The following is a 26,616-nucleotide window of genomic DNA, read 5'->3' as shown; positions in this document are numbered from 1 at the left end:
TGACAGACACAGCGAGAGAGGGAACACAAGCAGGGGGAGTGGGAGAGGGAGAAGCAGGCTTCCCGGTGAGGATGGAGCCCAATGCGGGGCTTGATCGCAGACCCTGGGATCATGACCTGAGCCAAAGGCAGACGCTTAACGACTGAGCCACCCCAGCATCCCTGAAAAATAAATTTTTAATGGATATTCACACAGAAAAAAGTAACTGATCCCTACTTCACACCATATGCAAATGATAATTTGAGTTGGATCTTAGGCCCAAATGTGAAAACTAAAACGAAAGCATTTAGAAGAAAATAAAGGAGAATGTTTTCATGACTTGGGAGTAGGCAATAATTTCTTTTTTTAAATTTCAGCTTTATAAAAAAAGATAAATTTCAGCTTTATAGAGGTATAATTGACATATGAAAGTGTCAGATATTTCCAGTTTTTCCCTATTTCTCCACACCCAAGGCAATGATTTTTTTTGAAATTATTTTGGGGGGTGGGGAGAAGGGCAGAGGGAGAGGGAAAGAGAGAATCTTAAGCAGGCTCCATGTCCAGTGTGGAGCCCGACCCGGGGCTCAATCTCACAACACTGAGATCATGATGTGAGCCAAAATCAAGAGTCTGATGCTTAGCTAACTGAGCCATCCAGGTACCCTAGCAATGATTGCTTATAACACAACATTAATTAGAAAAACATTGATTAATGGGCTTTATCAAAATTTAACACTTCTCATCAAAAGACACCATTAACACATATTTGACAAAGGACATACTCAGAATCTATGGAGAACTCCTATAAACTGATCTTTAAAAAGAAGCTAAACAACCCAGTCAAAAATAGGCAAAAGAACAGACACTTCATAACTTGGTTAATAAATAATAATGATATAAAGGCCTTAATGTATAAGAATGCAATACAATAGTATATAAACACAGAGAATCTACATTTATTAATATGGAAAGATGTTATATTACAGGCAGCAAAACAGATGTCTGGTATCATACTATTTATGTAAAATTGTGTGTCTTTATGTGCATTTATAGACATAGGAAAATATTTGGGAAGAAGGTCCCAGACACAAAATAAGTATAACCTATTTTTCCCCTCCAGGTTCTCAAGTCTAACTTATTGGTGTTGAGAACTCATAGCTTCTGAGGGCTATTTCCCAAGCCTGGCAGAACACTCCCGGTCCTAGAAGAGACTTTGGTGTGAGATCCAATTTTTCAAAAAATCAGCTTTATAAAGTACAGTAGTTTATGGCCCTGTAAATTTGATGTAATTACTATTTAGTCAGATATGTACTCATTTATCAAGTGGGAAATTGTTAAAAGTTATTCAGAACAGGTTGCTTATTTGCTTGTTTATTGGAGCTAGGGTCTTAGATTTTTTCCTTGTAATTATAAAAACTTAAGTACCTAGTGAATATATAGAAAAATGCCCTATCTCTCACCTTGAAATTTAAGATATGAGCTTGCCTAGTTGGAGCTTACACTCTGCTTATAATCATATATTCATGAATCAATGCCAGGAAAATAGTTGAATGATAGAAAGATGAAGATAGTAGTACTAAAGAACTTTTTATTATCTAGAAAATGGGAGTATAATGAATGAGCGAAACCAAGAGGGTCTGATAACCAGGTCTTGGAAGAAGCGGGGCGGGATACAGGGGTTCTTGGGACCTCAGCAGCAGGAGCTCAGGGTCTTTGTTCTAGTGTCTAGTGTTCCACATCAGTGTCATTCTTTTACTCGTGACTGTGATTGCTTCTCTCTCTTCTTTGTACCTACCGTCCAGGGACTGTAATTTGTCTAGTCATTTGTGTCTTCAGGGCTCACTAGGGAGTACTGCGTGGAGGGAAGGGGACAGGCATTTAACTAGTGTCTGATGTGCTGAGGCTGTGCAAATAATTCAGAAACAATTTCTACCTCAAGGATCTTACAGTCTAGGTAGGGGAGAGAGACCCGTAAACAATAAGTTGTATATTTGCCACTATGATGGAACTATATACCGGGTCGTGGTGACAGACAGCATTTTGTTCAAATTGAGAGGAAACACCTAAGTTGTGTCTTGAGTGATGAGCAAGATTCACTGGGTAGGCTAAGAGGAGGAAGGGCCTTTCAGACATAAGCACATGAGCAAAGGAACTCTAAGTGGGAAAGAGACTGACTTGACCTGTTCAAAAAGTATGTAGAGGCACCATACTATGAGGCTGGGCATTTGTGCAGGGACCAGATTCACTTTCTGAGTTGAGGAATTTGCTTCTTTTCTCGTAGGTCATAGGAATCATTACACCATTTTAAGGACGGGAGCCTTATTATCAGTTTGAGTGTTAGAAATGTGTTTACAATGGCATGAGAAGGAGATTTGAAATTCTATTTTTTTAAATTTTTTAATTTTAATTTTAATTTATTGATTTATTTGACAGAAAGAGAGAGAGACAGGCAGAGTCAGAGGGAGAAGCGGGCCCCCCACTGAGCAGGGAGCCCGATGCAGGGCCCGATCCCAGGACCCCGGGGCCATGACCCGAGCCGAAGGCAGACACCCAGGCAACTGAGCCACCCAGGCGCCCCGAGATTTGGCATTCTTGAAGTGAAAGGAGATGAAGCCCTGAAGTAAGGTGATTGCAAATGGGGATGGAAACGCTCAAGAGACAGAGGAAAGAGGTTATGAAGGAAGAATTTGTAAGAGTTTTTAAACTAGTTGAATGGGGAGTATGGGAGAGAGGGAAGAGTCTAGCATATGCGTTTTTTCGATTAAGTAACAGAGGGTCAGGTGCTGCTACTAACCCAAACAGGATAGGACAGAGTCCAAGTGTAGCTATATTTCTCAGTGATTTGTTGATATTGCTCCTTTATACCAAATTGGAAAGAAAACTCAAAACCCCATCTGCCTGCCCCTTAACTCACTTACCTCTTACTCTAACATTAGGAAGGATGCTCTTTTTTGTTTAATTTGACCAGTTTTTTTTTTTTTTTTTTGAGAGAGAGAGAATGAGAGAGCATGAGAGGGGGAGGGTCAGAGGGAGAAGCAGACTCCCTGCCGAGCAGGGAGCCCGATGCGGGACTCGATCCCGGGACTCCAGGATCATGACCTGAGCCGAAGGCAGTCGCTTAACCAACTGAGCCACCCAGGCACCCCATAATTTGACCAGTTTTTTTAAAGATCCCCCCCAAATAATTGGTACTTTACTACATATTTTAATTATTCTGTAATTTTAAATAAGAAAACTATTTCCATAGTCCCACTGTCAGTGAAGAGAGAAAACAGGCAGGGCTTGAAAGGGGCTCAGTCAGCCTCCTGCCCTCTAGGGAGGTTCTTGTTTCTATGTTTCTGCCCAAGAAAGGGACCAGTCTGACTAAATCTGGTGGCTGAGCTCTTTTGGGTTTGCTTGCTGCTACAGAATGTTCATTAAGGCTGGTCATTGACTCTTTCTTCTTTATCCTTTCCTTGGGATGAAAGAATGTAATAAGAGTTCAAAAAATTTAACTGAAATGATGACTGTGAGAGTCTGTTGCTACTTTGTGAATTCAAGAGCTAATCAAAAACTTTGGTTTGAAGTAGAAAGGCATGATCTTTTCACAGAGCCTATTGAGTTCAGCCATAAACCAAGGTTCCCTTAAGGAGTCTTTTGTGACTTCCCCAGGCAGACCTGTGGGCTTTCTTCTGAGGCACCTTCTCTGCTAGAGTATAATTATTCTACAGGTTTGTGTTTTGTTCTCAGCTGTGTTGTTTTAGAGGAAGAAACTATTCATTTTAATATGATTTCTGGTCAGAATAGGCCCTTAACAAATGGATGGATGGATGGATGGATGGATGGATGGATGGATGACACAAAACCTCAGTAATTTTTTAGACAAGTTGTTCTTACAGTGTGGCTCACAAACCCCTCAGTCCCCCTGAGATGCTTTTAGGAGATTCATGAGGTCAGAACCATTTGTGAAATTGTTATTATTCACAAATAACAGCATTTGCCTGTCTCATGTTGACATTTACACTGATGTTGGAAAAACAATGGTAGGTTAAATTGTTGATGCCTTAGTATAAATCAAGTTCATGGCATCAACTAGTAATCATATTCTTCACTGCCACCACTCACATTAAAAAGGAAAAAAAAGACTTAGAAGTATCATCACTGATTTGGCAAAAATTATTAATTTTTGATGCTGAGTCAAGATTAACATCCCTGAGTTAAGATCTTGGGGCACCCTCTTGCACTGTTGGTGGGAATGCAAACTGGTACAGCCACTCTGGAAAACAGTATGGATATTCTTCAAGACATTAAAAATGGAGCTACCCTATGACCCAGCCATTGCACTACTAGGTATTTACCCCAAAGATAGAGATGTAGGGAAAAGAAGGGCACATGCACCCCAATGTTCATAGCAGCAATGTCCACGACAGACAAGCTGTGGAAGGAGCCAAGATGCCCTTCAACAGATGAATGGATAAAGAAGATGTGGTTCATATATAAAATGGAATATTACTCAGCCATCAGAAAGGATGAATACCCAACTTTTGCATCGACATGGATGGAACTGGAGGGGATTATGCTAAGTGAAAGAAGTCAAGCAGAGAAAGACAATTATCATATGGTTTCACTCATATGTGGAACATAAGGAATAGCGTGAAGGACCACAGGGGAAGAGAGGGAAAACTGAATGGGAAGAAATCAGAGAGGGAGACAAACCATGAGAGACTCTAGACTCTGGGAACTAAACTGAGGGTTACAGAAGGGAGGGGCTTGGGGGAATGGGGTAACTGGGTGATGGGTATCAAGGAGGGCATGTGTGGTGATGAGCACTGGGTGTTATGCTCAACTAATGAATCGTTGAACACTACATCAAAAACTAATGATGGCTGGCTGGCTAATTGAACATAATAATTAAAAAATTAAATTAAATTTAAAAAAAGAAGACCTTGGGGCACCTGCCTGGCTCAGTTGGTAGAGCATGTGACTCTTGGTCTTGGGGGTTGTAAGTTTGAGCCCCGTGTTGGGTGTAGAGATTACTTAAAAATAATCTCTTAAAGGGGTGCCTGGCTGGCTCAGCTAGTTAAGTGGCTACCTTTGGTTCAGTTCATGATCCTGTGGTCCTGGGATTGAGTCCTGTGTCAGGCTCCCTGCTCAGTTGGGAGTCTGCTTGTCCCTCTCCCTCTCCCTCTAGCCCCTTCCCCTGCTTGTGCTCTCTCTCTCTCTCAAATAAATAAATAAAATCTTTAAAAATTTTTTAAAAATCTTTAAAAAAAGATTAACATCTTGACTCTTTAATAGTCTGTGTGATGAAATGGGAGGTAAACACAGAACAGGTCTTCTGTATACTGAAATTCAATGGTTGTCCTAAAGAAAAGCACTTGTTGCAAACAGAACTAGTCATTTTTTTCATGGAAAAAATATTTACTTGAAAGAACAACTGACAGACTAATTATTCAATCTTGGGTATTTGGCGAATATTTTCTCAAAAATGAACAAAGCAAATTTGTCACTTCAAGGAAAAGAACTGATAGTATCTGTTGCCAATGATAGAACCTGAAGTTTTATAATGAAAAATTAGAATTTGAATGAATTTGAATCAATCATTGTGATTGATTCCCAATGCTTAAGGACTTTTTTTTTTTCTGATATCAGTGGTAATATAAAAAAAATGTGCCAACATTTGGAAGATCTGCATAACTCAAAGAGTCTTTATTTTCCAAATAACTAGTGCATGATATGATAAGACAGGGCATGAGTAAGGAATCCTTTCAAATTGCAGGACAGAAGAGTGAAATTTAGTGTAACACAATACGGAAATTCATTGACATGGTTTCAGATTCCATATTACAGCTAACCTTTTAAGAAACTACCACTTATCCGAGTTGGAGTATAGTATCAAAGAAGACTATCCACAATTATCTGAAAAGCCTATTAAGTTATTTCTTCCTTTTCCAATTACATATCTGTGTGAAGCCATATTTTCTTCAAATGCTTCAACTAAAACAACATACTATAACAGATTGAATGCAGAAACAGGAGAATCCAGCTGTTTTCTATTAAGCCAAACATTAAAGAGATTTGCAAAAACATAAACCAATACCACTTTTTTCACTAAATATATTTTGGGTAATAGAGTTACTTTTCATAAAATATTTATGCTAACATGTAATGGGTTTGTAAAGTTTTCCAGGTTTAAATTTTTTAAAAAGATGTATTTATTTGAAAGAGAGAGAGAAAGAGAGAGAACACGAGTAGGGGGAGGCAGAGGGAGAGAATCTCAAGCCAACTCCACAGTGAGCACAGAGCCCGGATGCAGGGTTCGATCTCAGGACCCTGAGATCATGACCTGAGCTGAAACCAAGAGTTGGACGCTTAACCAACTGAGACACCCAGGCACCCCTTTCCAGGTTTAATTTTTAATGTAGCAAACACTGAAATATATAACCTGGATTTTTTTTTAAAGCCCTTAGGGTCCTCATTTTTTTAAGAATGTAAAGGTCCTGGGCGCCTGGGTGGCTCAGTTGGTTAAGCGACTGCCTTCGGCTCGGGTCATGATCCTGGAGTCCCGGGATGGAGTCCCACGTCGGGCTCCCTGCTCAGCGGGGGGTCTGCTTCTCCCTCTGACCCTCTTCCCTCTCGTGCTCTCTGTCTCTTATTCTCTCTCTCAAATAAATAAATAAAATCTTAAAAAAAAAAAAAAAAAAGAATGTAAAGGTCCTGAGACCGTAAGGTTTGAAAACCTATGTCTCCAGAAGTTTTAACTGTTCAGCATATATGGATAAAAAGCTAATTCCATTTCTGCTTTAATCATTCTAAAATCAAGGCATTAAAAAATAATAAAAAAATAAAATAAAGGCATTGTTTTTTTAACTATAAAATGTGTCATTTAAATATATTTAATGTATTTAAAATTTAAATACATTTGTGACTAAATATATTTAATTTTTGAAAAGTAGTTCTATTGGTTTTTAAATAGAACAAAATACATATGGTTTTTAAAAATTCAAACAGTACAAAGATATATTTAAATTTTTTTTTTAGTTAAAAGGGATGTATAAGGGACGCCTGGGTGGCTCAGTCAGTTAAGCGTCTGCCTTTGACTCGGGTCATGATCCTGGGTCCTGGGATCGAATCCCACGTTGGGCTCCCTGCTTGGCAGGGAGTCTGCTTCTCCCTCTGCCTGCCGCTCTCCCTGCTTGTGCTCTCTCCCTCTGGCAAGTAAATAAGATAAAATCTTTAAAAAAAAGGGATGTATAAAAGAAATGACCGTTTGGAAATTTGTAGGGGAAAGAATATAATTGTAACCATTGTTTACCAATTTATCAAACAATTTGATCTTTTCAGTTTTCCCAAATTCCTTATCCACACATTTATGATGATGATAATAAGTGTGTATATGATGCTAGGCGCCATTCTAAAATGTCTCAATGACAATGATGATGTCACTGATGAAAAACTGTCTACTGGGGTACCTGGGTGGTTCAGTCAGTTAAGCAGGGTCCTTGCTGAGCAGGGAGCCCAATGTGGGATTTAGTCCCAGGACCTGGAGATGATGACCTGAGTCAAAGGCAGTCGCTTAACTCACTGAGCCACCCAGGCACCAAGTAATTGATTTTCAAAACCTAAATGTAGCCTACTCATGATAAGCAGATGAGAGGGAGTTCTCTTTAGGAGGAAGGCAAAGGATGGAAGTCAGCCTCGGAAGATGAGGCTTTAGCAAAGTAGATCAGGCAGACTCAACAATAATGCTGGATAATGCTAGAACCTAGCATTGGGAAAGTGCCTGTATCCTGACCCAGCAGAGTATCTTGACTGTTTTAATACAATTACACTTTGATCCAGTGTTCCAGCTAATTGAAAGTCTTTTAAATTGTTTTTGTTGTTATTTGTTGTGTTAACTACTCTTGCCAGATTTTCCTTTTCTGGTCTTCCCTTTAAGACTTGTAGACATTCAGGGGCGCCTGGGTGGCTCAGTCGTTAAGCATCTGCCTTCCGCTCAGGTCATGATCCCAGGGTCCTGGGATTGAGCCCCGCATCAGGCTCCCTGCTCCACAGGAAGCCTGCTTCTCCCTCTCCCACTCCCCCTGCTTGTGTTCCCTCTCTCGCTGTGTCTCTCTCTGTCAAATAAATAAATAAAATCATAAAAAAAAAAAAAAAAGACTTGTAGACATTCAGGCGGGCCTGGCAGGCTTAGTCAGGGGGAATGTGTTCAAGCCCCATACTGGGCGTAGAAATTACTCAAATAAATACATACATACATACACTTAAAAAAAAAAACAATTATAGACATTCAAAGAAGGTCATAAGGAGATAGGATGTCACCTTAGAAAGGCCAATGGCCAGCTCCAGTAAATCTAGCGGATTTATCATGGTCCATGTTCTGGCCCTCTTGGTGACTTAGAAATGACTTAAAAATGTGACTTAGATCTAAGGAATATTGGCATTAAACAAGGCTATATAAACTCAAATATTATTTTATCAAGAATTATGACTTCCAAGTAGACTGTGCCTTCTTGTTTAAAAATATAGGTTTTATTATTCATATATGTTGAGGCCAACAGGAGACAGTTACATTGAAAATATAGTTTGTTACTCACAGTTGCCAAGAAGAGGCAGGCATACCACACCACACAGGGCCAATGTGGGGAAGCACCAGTGTCTGCCTGGAGACGGAGTGAGGGGAAAACTGGGTCAGTCAGACCCTTTATTAGAGTTTCTGTAGGAGGGAAGGGGTGAGGCAAGGTAAACAGGCTTAGGATTGGCTAGTTTGAATAATTTCAGTGGTTTCTGGGATGTGGGAGCTGTCACTGGTTGTTTGGTACCTGACCCTGGGGTGATCAGGACAGGGGGGTAGTGGCCCTGAGAGCCCTGTGAGTGCCTGATAAAGGAGATGGTTGGACTATGGACTCTGAGTTGGTTGGTTTGCATATGAAAGATGCATTCTGGGGCAAATTGTTTTCTATCCCTAGGAATTAGCTAACCCTGGGAGGGGCGGTCCCTCTAGTGTCAGCAAGGCCCGAAGATATCAAAGCATCAGAAAATACAAAAAACAAACAAACAAACAAAAAAACACCAACAAAAAACCCCCATGATTAATACAGTTGTCACCACCCTGACAAGTTCATTCCTTCCTTTAAACAAGCTATATGGAAATCAAGTTACTAGAAGGCTACATGGTATTTAACAGACTAAGCGTCATCATTTGAGATTTTAAAAGGTCCAGGTACTGGATAACTGATGGGTGCATCTCTACCAAAGAATATGCCAGGCAGGTGTTCATCACCTTCCCTTGGCACTGCTTGGATGGGACACTGTCAGCACTTGTCTCTGTAACTAAGACTGCCCTATATCCTCCCCAAAATTAGCCTTGCTGTGCATCAGTATTAGCTGTACTCTTTGGAAGTCCTAGCCACAAGTAACTAAGAATGGTACCTGTAAAACTAATGCATGAAGTGTCATCAGACCTTTAAATTAAAGTTAAATCATACTTTTATGTTAAAATATAACACATATATACATATCTGACTCCTGTTGCCAACATATGTGACTTACCATTGGGAGCCCAGTGATATACTCCACTTAATGGAGTGAAAAGTCCCATAGGATGGTTTTACAACCTAACTCAAGCAACCTTAGCCCCTAAAATGTTTTCAGGATTGAGAGAAGACTAAAAGCTCTTCCAAATATGGCCAACAAAGGTTTAGTACTATTAAATGTTTTTGCATGTTGGGATTAGAATAGCAACAAAAATTATCCTCAGTTTTCTATTTAGTCAAAGTAACATGTGGCACAATTTCTCTTGAGATTATGTTGAAATATTTATCATTACTACTTGAGGTAAATAAAAATGATAATCAAAATAACATTTAAAATTTTTATTGATAGCATTTTGTTTATGAACTAATATATTTACATATTTCTCCAAACTGTATCCTTGCAACTTAAAGCCAAGCACTTTTCTCAATATTAAAACTTGTGAAAAGGGTTTAGCTACCTATAAACATCAGGTACAATTCTAAGTTCTGAATCAAAAACTATTTCTAATGTAATTTACATTAATGTTCTTTAAAACATTAAATGAAAAACCTCCAATTATTTTTTTTCAAATAAAAGCCACAAAAACATTAAATAATTACCATGTACATTACAACTTGCTTATATCAAATTACCAAGAAAAGCATCATACCAATTGTTAGGATCTCCTCTACTAATAGAAGGCAAAGAAATAAACTTGTATATGACAGTCATCAGATTAGTGCACTCCAGTTTTATATAATTTGACTTATTCTTTGTTGTGAAACTGCTAGGTTGAAATAAGGATTCTTTATATAAACACCACATTTTGAAATCATATAGATAATATAGTCATTTTGTAACATTTTATAATAGTAACATGGTATTCATTTATTTTGTTAGAAGTTATTCACAGGTCCTACATACTAGATGATTGGAATGTCACACTAAGGAAATTATCCTTATTATCCTTATTATATAAATGTTTAATAATTATGTTAGAAATTAAGAGATATTGTTTAATCTTGACCAAATATTTAGTGTATTTTGTTTCTATTCTGTAAGTTTCTATTGGCTTTCTTAAATTTAGCTGATCTATTTGAGAGAGAGAGACTGAGAGAGAGAGAGCACATGAGAGGGGGGAGGGTCGGGAGGGTCAGAGGGAGAAGCAGACTCCCCGCCGAGCAGGGAGCCCGATGCGGGACTCGATCCAGGGACTCCAGGATCATGACCTGAGCCGAAGGCAGTCGCTTAACCAACTGAGCCACCCAGGCGCCCCAATTTTAGCTAATCTAAGAGAATCTAATAATCAGTTTTTCTTTTCTAAAATGAAGCAAGCACATAGTCTCTATTTGTGATAAATCCCTGGGTTTTTTTTTTGTTGTTGTTGTCTGTAAGAAAGACAAGAATAATTTCATATAAGTAACGAGGAATGCTTTTAAACTTTTGTTTTATCTTATTATTGGGAACCTATAGATAGACCTCAAAAATAATAACAGGAATTAAAATATATGAAGAAAGAATTCTATGAGATAACATTAAAGACAAAATAAAACCAAGCAAAAAACAACACGCCAACACTTAGCATAGATTATTACTAGCTTGTAAAACTCTGATCTGTTATTTGACATTGATTAAGCTGACAACGTGAATATTAGCTGCCCAGTCTACTATAATGGTTGGCCTTTTACAATTTTAATTAGATTTCACATACTTGGAATCAACATTTTTAAGAATTAGTTCATTCTTTCCTTATACCTTATACCTTATAGGCTTATTGATCATAGGACTGTTTTGTTTTTGTTTTTTTTTTTATGCTTTTGGCATCATGGAAAATTACAATCTTATTTATTGACTTGTAATGTTAAAAACGTTTATTGACTTGAATGCAGTGTTTCCTAATAAAATATCTGGGAAATCTGAAAAAAATTTTAAAGTCATCTCCAACATATTTGCCCTTCTTTTTTTACTGATTTTTGTTTAAATTAAAAACTTGGACCACATGAAGGTTGTTAAATATTAGGAGTTTTGAGAAATACAGCTTTAATTTTGTTTGAATTTCCTTAGTAGGAACTACATGTTATTTGTATGTCCACAGTGCCTAGTATGATACACAGTACATTTTGATACCCCTAACAATTATGGACTAACCAATTACAAGATTTAAAAGGATGGACATTTGAGATTTCTTCTCTGGTTCTATATTTCTCTGATGTAGACATTTGAACAAAATGTGCTTTCTAGCCATTTCTTAAAAATTTACTAATTGCTTAATTTGTTCTGTTTGCAATGATTGTCTCCTTAACAACATTTTTTTACTTTTGAATTCTTTAGGGAACATAGGAACTGTTGGCATAAGCACTTTTTGACCACAAGAAAGGAGGCTGGAAATCTTGTTATTGACATTGAGATCTGAGATGGGGGGGTGAGGATTCACATTTAAGGGTGGCAGAAATCCTGACCTGGCTTGAGTAATATTGTGATCTAAAGAGAAAGCTCCTGAACCACGCCTTTCTAAAAGTGCATGATTTCTCCTGCTCAAGGGACCTGGTGAGATATTCTCCAGCAATTCTTTGGGCCCTGACAACAGGGAAGGAGATGGCGAGAAGATTTTTTTCTTTCCTATAAGTGCTTTGCCATCTTCTAGAGTTGTAGGGGTAAGACCAGCCGAGAGCTGGGAATCAGAGCTGTAGTGATTTGCCCCTGAGTTTCTTTTTTGAACTATACTTCTTAAGGTGGAAGCAAAGATTGTCTGGTTAGAGTCTGGATCTGGGTCAGCAGGGATTTCAATGCATTGCTGGCTTCCTTCTGAAAAAAATGACTGATGATTTATTTCATCGTATGACATCTTTCTTGAGCTGGCCTGATCAAAGGCTCTTAGCAAATGTGCAGTGTCTTTTATATCAATACTTTGGTGCCTAGTAATGAATCGCTTGGAAAGTGCCAGTGCATTGGTTTTGTAGGATAATTCTTCCTCTGGAGTAATATCCTGGAGCTCCTCTTGCAAGGAGGCCACTCTGTTTTGGTGCATTAATAAGGGAGGACTCTTGATCCAGGTTGGAGCCTGGGGTAGCTTGGGCCCATTAGAGGCCATAGCAGCCTTCCTCATAGGGGAGCCTGGGTCCTGTGTATCATCACTACTTCCTGAGGGCTCCAGACCTTTAAAGCCAAAAAGTGTCATTTCAGTTTCAGAAGAATGTGAAAGTGGCAATGAGGCTGTTTTTATGTCTATTTCTGAAGGAGTGGCACAGGAGGCTGGGGAATGACACCCATCTATATCTACAGGAGGCATATTTAAGTACTGTTTGGTAGTGTGCCTACCAGAGGGTGATTTAGCTGTTGTTATGATAATGACCTCTTTCCCTTTTGCCTTGCAAGCGCTAAGTAGAACTTTCAGGGTTTCTCTATCCTCTGAATTTATAGCATAAACAAGGGCTGAATAACCAGAATGGTCTTGCAAGCTGAGATCAGCCCCACTGCTTAGGAGCAAGGAAACAACTTCAGGACCAGCTTTTTCTAAGCAAGCGTGCATCAAAGCAGTTTTCCCAGATTTGTCCTGTATGTTGGGATCAGCGTTGTTTTCTAATAGGTATTTAACCATTTTGGCTTTACTGACACTCTGGTGATCAACATGTTTGGTCTTACAAGCAATCATTAAAGGGGTTTCCCCACGGTCATTGCTCTCATTAATGTAGGCACCACCTTCTAGCAAGAGTCTTGTGAGGCGAAGCCGGCTCTGATGGACTGCTTTGATGAGGGAATTTCCATCACTTGAAATTTCTACACCTTCATCCATCTTCAAAAGTCAGAATCAATACCTGGTTATCAAAGAATATGAAGAACAAAAGATTAGACAGAATCCCAATTTGTATTCATAATTTCTGAAATATGTATGTATAGAGTAATAGGACATAAATGAGATTATGTTATTAATAAATATAGAACAAAATAGTGAATTGCAAAATTAAAGAAATTTTAGAATGGTAACAGTTTTTAGGCAATTACATACTAAAATTTACTTTCAAAATCTTCATTGAATATTTATGATATAATACCAAACCATTACTTCCCTAAATTCCACATTAATTAAACAACAATCCACTTACTTTCTACTTGTGAAAAATATTTTTAAAATAACACTAAAAATGTAGATTTAAGCAAAAATTCCAAAATTCTGTGTAATTGCAACTGAATCAATTAAAATATAGATATTTATGGCAGATAATCTAAAAATTTCTTAGTGTCCAATTATTTATATGTGCTCTTGAGTTAAATAATGCAACTATTATCTAGATTTTCAACTTGAGGAACATTTTTTTTTAAGATTTTATTTATTCATTTGAGAGAAAGAGAGAGCACGAGTGGAGGGGAGAGCCAGAGAGAGAAGCAGACCCCACTGAGCAGGGAGCCTGACGTGGGGCTTGATCCCAGGATCCTGAAATCATGACCTGAGCCAAAGGCAGACACTCAACCATCTGAGCCACCCAGGCGCCCCTTGAAGAACATTTCTATGTTTCTTTTAAAGGATGAAAGATCATTTGAACTACAAGACATTAAAATACCTGACACATTGTCTGGAACTCACACTGAGATGGGAATGGTGAACAGGTGATTATGCAGTTTCCTTGATTTCATTATTTAAATCAGACACTAGATTATGGATGGGGTTGGCCACATACTGTTTGGTTAAATTTGGACAGCAGTACATTTGTTCTGAAAAAGGAGTTTTCTAGGCTGGAAATGTGAATGATGACATGTAGCCTTTATTTATTTATTTATTTATAATTTTTTTTTTTTAGATTTTATTTTATTTGACAGAGAGAGACACAGTGAGAGAGGGAACACAAGCAGGGGGAGTGGGAGAGGGAGAAGCAGACTTCCTGCCCAGCAGGGAGCCCGATGCGGGGCTCGATCCCAGGACCCTGAGATCATGACCTGAGCCAAAGGCAGACGCTTAACGACTGAGCCACCCAGGCGCCTTTATAAACATTTTATTTTTTTATCATTAAAACTAAAAATTATTTATGTTTAATTTATTTAAATAATTTAGATTCAAACTCCTTCAACAGATAATTCCATTAGTTGATAAGAATTATGTCCTTAGGGGTGCCTACGTTGGGTGTAGAGCTTATTAAAAAAAAAAAAAGAATTATGTCTTTATCTAGAGCTGAGGAAATGTTTGTCTTTGAACAGTACTTAGAGCTGGGGAGAAAAATCAAATGGAGTTTATATAATATTTAAATCTATTTTATTTAATGAGGTAGGTTTTAGAAATGGAGAAGTATTATTTATTCCACTTATTTACTTTTAGATTAACAACATGGGACATGAATTTTTTTACTGGATAATAGAATAGATAATAAATATGATGACCTTTCAACAGACAGAAGAAGAGATGAAGGGAACAGAAAGAAAATGAAGGGGGGAAGAAAGACATGCACACAGAACTTAGAATCTAAGTGTTAAACAGCTGCAAGCTCCTATTATGTCCTGGGCACTGAGCTACAAAGGCACATGCCCTAGCCCCGAAGAGCTTGCTCAGTTGTTTGGAAGAAACACTATATAAGCAGCTGGTTATGAGTTAGAGTCATGAGAATATACAGGCTTTGATGGCCTGGGGACTGAGGGGCTTCACAGAGGCCAGCCATGTGAGCTGGGTCTTAAGGACTGCATAAGAGTCTGGTAGGCAGATAAAGTAGGAAGAGAGAAGTAGAGAATGTTCCTTGTGCAAAAAACTAGAGGCTTAAAATAGCAGTTATTTATCATAAATCAGGCTCTATTTATGCTGATATAACCAAACTTTAGAAAAATATTTTAGGGGCGCCTGGGTGGCTCAGTTGTTAAGCGTCTGCCTTCGGCTCAGGTCATGATCCCAGGATCCTGGGATCGAGCCCCGCATCGGGCTCCCTGCTCCACAGGAAGCCTGCTTCTCCCTCTCCCACTCCCCCTGCTTGTGTTCCCTCTCTCGCTGTGTCTCTCTCTGTCAAATAAATAAATAAAATCTTAAAAAAAAAAAAAAAGAAAAATATTTTAGCAGATGGTTATAGGTAGGGTAAATATGGCAGAACACACACATTTAATTTTGCCTCTTCCTGAACAATCCCCTGAAATGAAAGAAGTTTTAATTTTATTTTTTAAGATTTTATTTTTATTTTTTAAAAGATTTTATTTATTTATTTGAGAGAGAGAGAGAGAACACAAGCAGGGAGGAGGGGCAGAGGGAGAGGGAGAAGCAGACCCCCCACTGAACAGGGAGCTGGATGCAGGGCTCGATCCCAGGACTCTGGTATCATGACCTGAGTCGAAGGCAGACACTTAACCAACGGAGCCACCCACGCCCCAAGATTTTATTTTTTAAGTAATCTCTACACCCAACATGGGGTTCCACTCACAACCCTGAGATCAAGAGTCCCACATGGCACTGACCGAGCCAGCCAGGTGCCCCAAGAATTTTTTAAAGGACATAACTTCACAAGGATAGCAGGAAAAGGAGACAATGGCAACGTTTTGGAAGCCAGAAAGCAGATGGGCCAGTGTTAACCAACTTATCCAACCTGAGAAGGCTGTGCCTCAGATCATTCATGATAAAGCTGAGAACTCAGCCCATGTACACTGCAGAATCCTCACAAGAGGCAGTAACAGCAGAAGTTCTAGAACTGGGCGGGTGTGGTGGTGGTGGTGGTGGAGAGTATAGCTAAAATAATGAGGACTAGGTGAAAAGCTGTCAGGAAAAGCAGTTAGATCCCTAGGTCCTTGTCAGCCAAAGTGTGATCCTACCTTGGACCAGCAGCAGCACCACCATTACCTGAAGCTTAATCTCAGGCTCCAGACAGACCTACTGAATCAGAGCCTACATTTTAATTAGATCCTCAGGTGATTTGTATGTGCATTAAAATTTGACTGCCTCAGGTCATTCCTCCACTCCAAGCCACTAGGGGATAGGATATTAGCCCTCCCACGTGAGATGTCCAGACCTTTATTCTCCAGAAATGGTGAAATGGAGGATCTCTGGACTGAAGACACCTGACATATTTGGGGACAAGAAAACAGGGAATAAGTGACGGAATGCTCACTGATCACTGAATGAAGAGACTCAGAGCCTTCTCCCCAACTCAACACCAAGAAGGCTGGCAGCTGTACCCTTATTATGCAACAGAATATTGCTGTACTCTTCTCTCAATAATCTGACCTGCTGAAAAGAAAATACCTAAGAGTACTAACCACAGGGATTCCCTAACACGCCACCCAGATCATCCTACAGTGAGGTTTAAGGATTACAAGCCTCACCCACATGCTCAAGGCTTCTCATCAGCTTTTTAATCCAAGCCCTTTAATCATGAGCAGATAATCAAAATAAAAAACAAAACAAAATAGAAAAGCCTCTTACATTAGAGACCAGAAGACATAGAAAAAAAGCAACTTGGACGAGACAGATACTAGTCGGGAAGATGAAAACTTCAAAAGCTCATTATCTTTAGATATAAGATGTTGTAACCATGAAACAAAAATAAAATTCTAGGAAAAAGAATATTCAGAGACCATAAAAAGCATTCTCAAAAGGTAAAAACACCATACAAACTGCAAAACTCAATAGAAGGGTTAGATGACAATGTTGATAAAATCTCTAACAGTTAAACAAAAAGAATAGAGGGGGAAAAAAGAAAATTAGAGGTCTACACTAGGAAATTCAACTACTAGAAGTTGAACATTCAACTACTAGAAGTTCTGGCAAGACAAAATAGTGGGGGTGGAAGAAGGGGCAAGCAGGAAAGGAAATGATGACTGAGATCAAGAAAAATGTCATGAGTGACACCAGTTTCCAAATTGAAAGGGTCCAATTAGAACATAGCACAATAGATGGAAACAGACCCATGGCACATGGTTGTAAGTTTCAAGGAACACTGAGAATAAAGAAAATTCCACAAGCTTGGGGGCAAGTGGGGAGTTGGGTACATAAGTCACATGCTAAAGGATCAAGAATTACAGTGGATTCAGATATATCAACAACAGTAAAAGACAATAGAGGAATGTCCTTTAAAATCTGAAGGAAAAATGACTCCCAGCTTAGAATTCTATATCTAGCCAAACCATCAGTCAAGAATTGAGATACTTTTTTTTTTTTAAGATTTATTTATTTTTAGAGAGAGAGAGAGCACGCACGAGCAGGAGGGCCAGAGGGAGAGGGAGAGAGAATCTCAAGCAGACTCCATGCTAAGCACAGAGCCCAATGCCAGGCTCGATCTCATGACCCTGAGATCATGACCTAAGGTAAAATCAAGAGTGAGATACTTTACTCACTGTGCCACTCAGGCACCCCAAGAATTGAGATACTCTTAAGAATGTACTGAAGGATATAATCTACAAAGATGAAATGGTAGAAGAAGAAAGAGGAAACAAGATACCAGAGGCTGGAGATCATCTTAGAGGAGAAGTACAAAATATCTCCAGGAAGATGGTGAGGGGTCAGGATGATGGATGTGCACATCATCTCTGAGATCATACTGTCATTTTACTATCTTATTAACTGAGAACCAAATGCCCAGGTGACCCTGCCCTCAGCTCTTATCTCTATGTGCTTTGTCCTGACTGCATCTCTGTTCCTTTTTAACACAGTACCTATATATTTTTTTAAGATTTTATTTATTTGAGAGAGAGAGAGCCTCTGAGAGAGAGAGCATGAGGAGAGGGGAGGGGCGGAGGGAGAGGGAGAAGCAGACTCCCCGCTGAGCAGGGAGCCCCATGCGGGGCTTGATCTCAGGCCCCTGGGATCATGACCTGAGCTGAAGGCAGACTGAGCCACCCAGGTGCCCTGTTCCATAATTAAAATTTAAAAGAGCCATATGAGGTTGTAACTTTTTACAACATCATTCAGTTTTGTGGTATTATCAATAGTATTTATGCCTAGACTTTCAAGGACTTTCAACTAGTGAGCTCCTGAAAGGCAGTATTCAAAAGAATATACTTATCATTCTACTTTAGTATCACTCATTATGTTAAGCAAAGAACTATTCAATATATACATACATAAATACAATGAAAGTGAATGCTGCGCTTTTTGTCCCCCTGTGCAACATTCTATAAAAGCTATTCCAAAGCGAGGCACACCTGCAATTTGGGACCTTAGGAATTTAGGATTGGTTGACAGCTTGGGTCCCAACAGAGGTCTATTCTGAATGCAAAGCATCTGAAAAGAGTTCGCAAAAGAAACCTTTTGTTGCATTTTTCATATACTAATGTGTTTATTTATTTTTATTTTTTTTTAAAGATTTTATTTATTTATTTCACAGAGAGACACAGAGAGAGAGGGAACACAAGCAGGGGGAGTGGGAGAAGGAGAAGCAGGCTTCCCACAGAGCAGGGAGCCCAATGTGGGGCTCGATCCCAGGACTCTGGGATCATGACCTGGGCCGAAGGCAGACGCTTAACGACTGAGCCACACAGGCACCCCAGTACTAATATGTTTAATAAAGCAAAGAGATGTAGAGAAATTAGCTGGAACATAATATCAAATATAGAAATCATTTAGTAACCACAGTTGGAGAAGAGATACAGTATCAATCACATAAAAACACCTTTGACCAAAAGTGGCATTTGAGAAACATATTCAAATGAGAACAAGTTGCCAGATAGCAGATTTCTTTTTTTTTTAAGATTTTATTTATTTATTTGACAGGGAGAGAGAAAGAGAGAGAGAGAGCACAAACAGGGGGAGCAGCAAAGGGAGAGGGACAAGCAGGCTCCCAGCCCAACACGGGGCTCAATCCCAGAACCCTGAGCTGAAGGCAGACACTTAACCAACTGAGCCACCCAGGTGCCCCGTAGGTTTCAATACTGTATTCTCATATAGTTTCTAGTTTTGGGGCCAGTCTTGCTTGTTTGTTTGTTTAGTTTTAAAAAAGTCTTAGAAGAATCTTTTGGAAAGACTTTCAAATCTCTTCACCCACCCTCATGTAAAGGCTTTCTCTACAACACTAAACCTGACCACTTTCTGTCATAACTTTCTCTCACCAAGATTAGCATCAGAAGGTTCTGGAAAAAGAAGGGGAACTGGCAAGGTACTGCCAGCTTGGCTGCTTGAGGGGGGCAGTGGCCCCACTGTGGTCCTGTGGAAAGGGCTGGTGCTGTGGGCTTCAGGGCTGTCTGAAGAAGCTGGGCAGTGGCACCACTAGCTACTGGCAACTAGTGAATCTGTCTCGTGGATGTAGGCATATCCCCTCTAGAACTGTCTAGAAAAAAAACCAGCCACAACAAAGCCTTACTCTTGGTTCATTTATTTTATTTTATTTTATTTTGTTTTGTTTGTTTTTTTTTTTAAAGGTTTTTGTTTTTAAGATTTTATTTATTTGACAGAGAGAGAGACAGAGAGAGAGAGCGCGCACAAGCAGGGTGAGTGGGAGAGGGAGAAGCAGGCTTCCCGCAGAGCAGGGAGCCCGATGCGGGGCTCGATCCCAGGACCCTGGGATCCTGACCTGAGCCGAAGGCAGGATCAGGTCTGAGCCACCCAGGCGCCCTCTTGGTTCATTTTAAAGACTTCTAAAACCCCTTGGGTTGCTCACTTTTAAAATTGTTCACATTTAATAGAACAATTCTGAAATTGTTTAAAATTAAAATTCACAGAGAAAAAAAGCTCTCAGATACTTTATTGTCCACATGTATACATGTTTGTTTTCCTAGTGTCTCATATTCAGTTCCTTGCTGGAACAATCCCCTTGTCTTTATGCCTTTACTCTCTTTCAATTCTTTTATCATGGTCATCCATTTGCACATCAAAAATGCTGAAACTGAAGCTCTATTTATCTATTCTTCATAGAGCTAAGCCCTACCTGTGACGAAGATCACTTCTCTAGCCTACAATTATCCTAGTTCAGGAATGTTCTTGCTTCCTGTCTCATTCTGTGAAACATCCTCACTAAGTACCCACTGCTGATACTGTATTAACATTCAGTCAGACCCTTTGTTATAATATAGCATATAAATAACCCCCACATTCAGTTACACCTGCCAAATAGATAGCAGTTCAACTGGAGAAAGTTCAGGACTCAGACAGACCCACATTTCCATCCCGATTCCCCTATTTACAAGCTGTATACCACAGTCAGATGTCTCAGCCTCTCAGTCTTGGGTCCCTCCTCTGTAACATGACAAGGATCTAACCTTCATTCAAGGTGGGGAGGGGGTGGGATGAGGTGATGAAATCAGATGTCTAGAAAAAGACTTTCCTATTGTGCCTCACTAGGCAATGTATTCTTTTTAAAAATTTTATCTCAGAATTTAGCCTTCTTTTATTTATATCATGTCTCTAATTCACAGGCTACTTAAATAACAGATAAAATATTTGACATTTTTTTAAAGATCTGTAAATAATTCTTTGTAAACATAAACGGAATCTATTAAGTGAATATGGAAAAAAGATAGCCTTAAATGTATTTTCCTTATAATTTCCAAATACAATAGTTTCAGCATATTATAGATTAATTATTAAACAGCTGGACAAATTGCTTTTTATTTTAAAATTAGAATGTCTTTAACATCACTTATGATTCATCACGGCATATTTACTATACTCTTTTAGTGCCTCTCTCTACTCCCGAGACTTCACTGAAATCACAGTTTAGTTACTTAAAAATTTAAAAAAATACACACTCTGAAGAACAAAAGCTTGCAGGAGAGCTGCATCATCAGATGCGCGATTTCAGACAAGCTTTGGAAACAGAGCGGGGATGGCGGTGTGGTAAACTGCCTTAGCACAGCAGAGGCTGTGCCATAAAGCTCCCAGGAGGTGGCCCCACCGCAGGGGAGCCAGCTGACCCACAGGCCCTGGGAAGTTTAGTGCTGAGAGGCCCCACGTAGCACAGAAAGTGGCAATGAGGTGCAGGGCTGAGAGCGAGGGTGGTTCAAAGTCTCTGGACAAATCTACTTGACCCCCAGGTACTTTTCCCCACCCCAAGTAGACAACCACTATCCTAGGCAAGAAAACAAGATTTATGCTCTGAACAGATCCATCAGAAAGGCTAAAAATAGGTGATAAAGTGAGAGTTTACAGGCTGAATGGTGGAATTCCCAGACCTCTGCCCTGCTAGCAGGAGACTAGAAGCCAGGAAAAAAGAAGGAAAAAAGCACTCGGTCTTAGAATTATGAGCCCTGTTAAAAATCTCTGTTGATAAATGAAGCAATTCAAATAACTACATTCGCCCCTTTAGACACCCACTCTGAATGGAAATAGAAAGTTACCTGAAAACGTTATTCAAAATTTCATACTTCACTTATGTCTTTTCTCTCCCTGGATGAGTTTTTTTTTTGTCAGCCAGCTGTCAGTTCCTACTGAAGGAAATCAAAGCTATTCAGAGTTACATAAATACCAATAATTTGTTCCACACATCTCTCCCATTCGGAGTCTAGTTTTTTAATTCCTTGTTAAGACATCCCTACAGTGTTTGTTCACTTAATTATATTTCAGTGATTATGAGTAAAAGCGTGTGGAGTGGATCCCATGCACTGCAGTCCTGTGTATACAGGCCAAGGCTTGCCCTGCGAGGATGCTGGGGTTGAGACGGGCGCAGCACTCACCTGGTCCAGCCTTCCCCCACCCCACCCCAGTCCACGGCAGCTGAGGAGGCCTAAGAAGGAAGGGTGGGAGAACTCCCAGTCACTCCTCTTATTTGCCTGCTCACCAGGACTTAATTAGATCTTCCTATGTCCTTTCTCTTGTTTCTCTTATGTTTCCTTGCTTCTTGGATACCAGCTTCCCACAGAGTAGGGTTCTGTTTTGAGTACCTGATTTGAGTGGTATCAACAATGGTAGTGCCACATGGGCTGAGGTGTTTTAAAAGCCTTCTTGGAGATGACAGGCTTGGCCTTCCCTGTGGCTCTTTCTCTCCAAGCCACCCCATTTTCCTTGCATGCAGAGAGAAATGTTATTTTCCTTTGAGATTTGTACTCCACCTCCAAATAGGATTGGTGTTCCCTCCCATAAAGGGCCCTGGTCGGAGAGGGCAGCAAGGGGGGTGGAAATTAACAAATGGGTTTCAAGCTGGAAATTCAGCCCCTTACTCTTGCCCCAAGGTCGTCCTGTCTTTGTCCTGCCCACAAGGGGACCAGAGCATGCTCAGAAGGGGCAGCAGGCTTTATGTATCAGAGACTGGGGCTCTGTTTATTCCCAAGTTACCAACCCTTGGGAAACTGATCCTCTGGGATTCAGTTTCCTCATCCTAAAATGGGGATAATATTTACAGAAGATGACTGTGAGAATTTTAGAAGATCCTAATATACTTGCCATTTAGGAATTAAATAAATGTCAGTTTCTAAACATGCATCACTACATATGAATCCTGGGCTGATGAGGTCTGACAATGGGAGGCCAAAGTGCCTACACCAATGGGTTTTCCAGCTTCTGTGGGCATAATCACATGGAGAGCTTCTTAAAAATAAGATTTCAGGCTCCACTCCCACATAGTCAATAGGGGATGCTTCCTATGCAGACTTGGAGAAAATCTGTGACAAATTCTTCCTTCCTCACTTCCTATTCACTGTCAACCCCTGCCTCAGGCTCTTACCAGGCTGGCTGTCTACATCGTCACTTCCAGGGTGTCTGCTGCTCAACTCTCCCGGAGGAGCTAAGGGCAGAGATGACTGCCATGGCCTAGAGAGGGATGAAGGAGCCCATAGGTCTAGAGAAGAGTACAGCCTGAGTTAGAATGGGCCAGGCACTGGAGGTTTGCAGTCCCACCCTTCCCAGACAGGTCTGAAAAAATCCAGAGGTACAGTGGGCAGCCCAAGGCCAGGATGTGGGGGCTATGGCACTTAGATTTGAAGCAAAACATGTGTCTTCTTGCCATGCAAGCGAAGGGCCAAAGCCAGAACAAAAGATGTGCCAGAGATTGTCCCAGGAAATGTAATGACTTGACAGGAAAGTGTTCTTCTCTGGCAGCAGCTTGGAAGAAATATTTCGAAACTGCCCAAGGGAAGGAGTGAGTAGCTGGTAAGGTTTGCTGTGTTTCCCCACACAAAGCCAAAAAAGGGCTGGTGTCTTTTAGTTACTTGTATGTCCCCTAGGCCTCTGGGCTGGGTCCCCCCGGCGGCTACACCCCCACCTCTCTCAGCAGACACCCCTCCCAGCACACACACAGACACACAAACCTATACCTCCAGGTCTCAGGGAACCAAGGTGATAGGATTTCCAAGCCGTTGAGGATTCTGGCAGTGTCTCCACAGTCCCCGCTGGCTCCGGGAACCAAGCTTGGTGCCTCAGTTTTTCCCGAGAGCGAGAGCGAGCGAGCGCGTGGTGCTGTCGGAGAAGGGCAAAGGAAGGTGACTGGGGCGACAGCGCCGGGGCACCGATGGGGGCGGGGTGTGCGTTCTGTCGCCTCGTCTCTGAGACAAGACAGGCAGCCGGCGAGCTGAGGCGATCGCCATCCACGTGAAGGGGTTCTGCCCAGAGCCGCAGCGGAGCGGTCCCCGCACCGCCAGCCCAGAGAACACGGCCCTCCCTCGGGAAACGGGCGCGTCCGAGGGGAGCAGCCATTGCCGCCACCCCCGGGCAGGGGCAGGGGCACCTCTGGACCCCGGACCTCCTGTAAGGGGGGCTCGGGGTCCGGGTGCCAAGGCGGTGCGCGCCCGAGAGACGCCGGGACCGGGCTGCCCGCCCCCGTGTGGCTCCCCTTTGTCGAGCCAGTGACTGCAAACGGCTCCGCAGCCCCCAGCCCGCCTCCCGCGCCCAGCCAGTAGCTCCCGCCTCCCGGCGGCCGGAGGCACCTGCGGAGACGCGCGCTAGTCGGACCCCCAGACCCGCGCGCTCCTGCGGCCTCGCGCGCGCCGTTCCCGCTGCGGCGCTAACCCGCGCCCGCGAGCCCCTGCCCGGATGCTCCCCGACATCCCGCAGCCGCGGGGCTGCCCCTATCCACTCTCCCGCGCTGCAAGGCCGAGCAGGAGACGAAACCCGTATCCCCGCGGGGTGTAAGCCCCAGCCGCTGCAAAGCCCGAGCCGAGAACAGACAGGGATTGCGGGAGACGCGAGAGTAGGCTCGGGCGGAGTCTGGACAGGCCCCTGTCCCCCAGCAGCCCTCGGTTGACGGCGGGTCTCGGTCCCCGCTCAGGGCACCGCAGTGACAGGGTGCGCGGGAGGTGCGGGCTCCCAGGGCCTGAGCGTACCGGCCGGGGCGCACGGAGGCCGCGGGGCCCCGGGCAGCGCCCTCCATAACCTCCTCCGGGCAGCCAACACGGCGAACCAAAGTTTCTCCACGTGCAGCCTGCGGAGACGCCGTCGCACACGAACCTGGGACGCGCTGTCAAGTCGGCGTCGGCGCCTCCCACCCACGTAGGCTCGGACCCTCCGCGCCAGTCTCCAGGGTGCCGTCCGGGCTGGCTTCTCTTCGGGGGCTCCTCGGCGGTTGGAGTCGCAGATCCCGGTAGGTGCTGCCCTGTCCCCGCCCCTGCTCAGCCCAGAGAGGCGGGCGGCGGGCGGCGGGCCGGGAGCCGCGGAGCGTCGGAGCCGGGGCCGGGAGGCGCGCACCTCGCCAGACGCCCGGGCGGTGCGGCGTTTCCGCTGGGAGTGACGCGCTGGTTCCCAGCTGCTCGGCAGGTGGGGGCGGCGGGGCCAAAGTCTGTTCGGACCCTGGGGCCTTCAAAGTCTGTCTCTGAAGCTCCGCCCAGTGTCCCCACAAGTAGCACCCCTCCCCCAACAACCACACACACCCCTCACCGCAGCCGCGGCGCTTTGGCGATAGGGTCTTCTCCATTGTCCCGAGACCGCCACCCCTACATCCCGGCCTCTGGTTTCCCCTGGCCATACCTGCATCTCTCCCTCCAGTTCATAATCGACCAGACTGGTCCATGTGTCTGTCTCCCACGGCTCCTTCTTCCCCCCTTCTCGTCCCTCTACCCGCTTTAGGTAGAGCCTGAGTCTCCCTTCAGGTTGGGGTGTTGGTGGGAGCAACCGTTCTTGTTTTTCTTTTATGAGTTTATAACTTTATTACACTATTTTTAAAACTTTATTACACTATTATTAAAACATTAATATAACACTTCAACAAAATTTAACGAAATGTGTATTTTATGTGTTAAACTGTGCTGCAGTGGTTTTAACTCTTCATTTATCAGGGGTCGTCTGGGTGGAGAAAAGACTATTACCGTTTTTTGTTGTTGTTCAGTTAATGTCAATCAAAACTAGTTTGTAGTTTTGAGTCCTCAAAGGGGGAAAGTAAACTTATCTCTGGGCAGGCTTCTTTTATTTAGGAAAATAACCCGCTGAAATGGGCCCTTTAGTAAAAATAGGTAAAGGAAATTCACAGGATATTTTAAGCCAGAGTTGGGCTCTAGGGAGTTGGAATCCTGGATCTGGATTACCGTGTACCCCCACCCATTTTTGAGGGGAGATTGGAGGGTCCCGAGGAGGCAAATTTGGATGAAGGCATAGGTCTCCTTTCCTCCATTGAAAAAAAGTTTTTATTTATGTATAGTACATATTAAAAGGTGCACATTTCACAGGTTCAATGATATTGTGCAAAATGAAGCATCTTTAAGATCAAGGGACAGAACATTAGCAGCTCCCCGGAAGACTCCCTCATATCCTCCCTTTGGAGGAGGGGGCAGGGTAGTGGTTTCACCCAGCATAGATTTTTTGCTTATATTTGCACTTTATAACAATCAAATCATACAGAATTTACTCTGTTGTCTGACTTCTTCCACTTGACATTATATTTAAGAGATGCAAACTGCCTATGGTCATAGTTTGTTCTTTTTTTTTTTTTTTTTCCTGTGTAGAATTCCTCTGTGTGAATTTACCTATATTCATTATACTACTGATAGACATGTGGGTAATTCTCAGGTTTGAGACATTATAAATAATGCTGCTAGGAACATTATAGTAAATGTCTTTGGTGAACGTATATACACATTTTTGTTGGGTACATACCTATGAAACATACATACATCCATATATGTTCAACTTCTGCAGATATTGCAAAACAGTTTTTCCAAAGCAGATGATCTAATTTTCACTCTATTAGTTTCCTTTTGCTACTTGTAACAAATTACCATAAACCTAGTGACTTAAAAGAACACAAATGTATTCTTTTAGAGTTTTGGAGGTCAGAAGTCCCAATTGTTGGCTTTTCCAGTTTCTAGAGGCTGACTACCTTTTTTGGCTTG

At 41.8% G+C, this 26,616-nt stretch overlaps 2 protein-coding genes across 5 annotated transcripts in view; one reads left to right on the top strand and one right to left on the bottom strand.

The window, feature by feature from the left end:
• Nucleotides 1–9,818: 9,818 nt before the first annotated feature.
• ANKRD34B (ankyrin repeat domain 34B) lies at nucleotides 9,819–24,883 on the bottom strand. 4 transcript variants are annotated; one of them, XM_036067538.2, is made up of 4 exons: nucleotides 24,743–24,883; nucleotides 23,614–23,755; nucleotides 21,703–21,792; nucleotides 9,819–13,289 (listed from the first exon to the last, which is right to left on the bottom strand). In XM_036067538.2, the coding sequence occupies exon 4, from the start codon at nucleotides 13,265–13,267 to the stop codon at nucleotides 11,723–11,725; it is 1,545 nt and encodes a 514-aa protein (XP_035923431.1). In that variant the 5' UTR covers nucleotides 13,268–13,289; nucleotides 21,703–21,792; nucleotides 23,614–23,755; nucleotides 24,743–24,883; the 3' UTR covers nucleotides 9,819–11,722. The 4 variants fall into 4 exon arrangements, with proteins under 4 accessions (XP_035923431.1, XP_035923446.1, XP_077923243.1 ...); XM_036067553.2 differs by having other exon boundaries at nucleotides 21,703–21,789; XM_078067117.1 differs by lacking the exon at nucleotides 24,743–24,883 and adding an exon at nucleotides 24,619–24,720.
• The window catches only part of MSH3 (mutS homolog 3), a 236,554-nt gene continuing 234,677 nt past the window's right edge, over nucleotides 24,740–26,616 (top strand). The window contains exon 1 of the mRNA XM_078067114.1: nucleotides 24,740–24,875. The gene's annotated coding sequence lies outside the window, so the exon portion shown is untranslated. The remainder of the gene's footprint in view (nucleotides 24,876–26,616) is intronic.

The sequence above is a fragment of the Halichoerus grypus genome, chromosome 2 (genome assembly GCF_964656455.1).
Source record: "Halichoerus grypus chromosome 2, mHalGry1.hap1.1, whole genome shotgun sequence".
Lineage (NCBI taxonomy): Eukaryota > Metazoa > Chordata > Mammalia > Carnivora > Phocidae > Halichoerus > Halichoerus grypus.
This window is presented reverse-complemented; position numbering and strand designations above follow the sequence as displayed.

What these genes read in the sequence shown, in the direction of transcription:
- ANKRD34B (XM_036067538.2), bottom strand. Translation starts at nt 13,267, where the DNA reads ATGGATGAAGGTGTAGAAATTTCAAGTGATGGAAATTCCCTCATCAAA.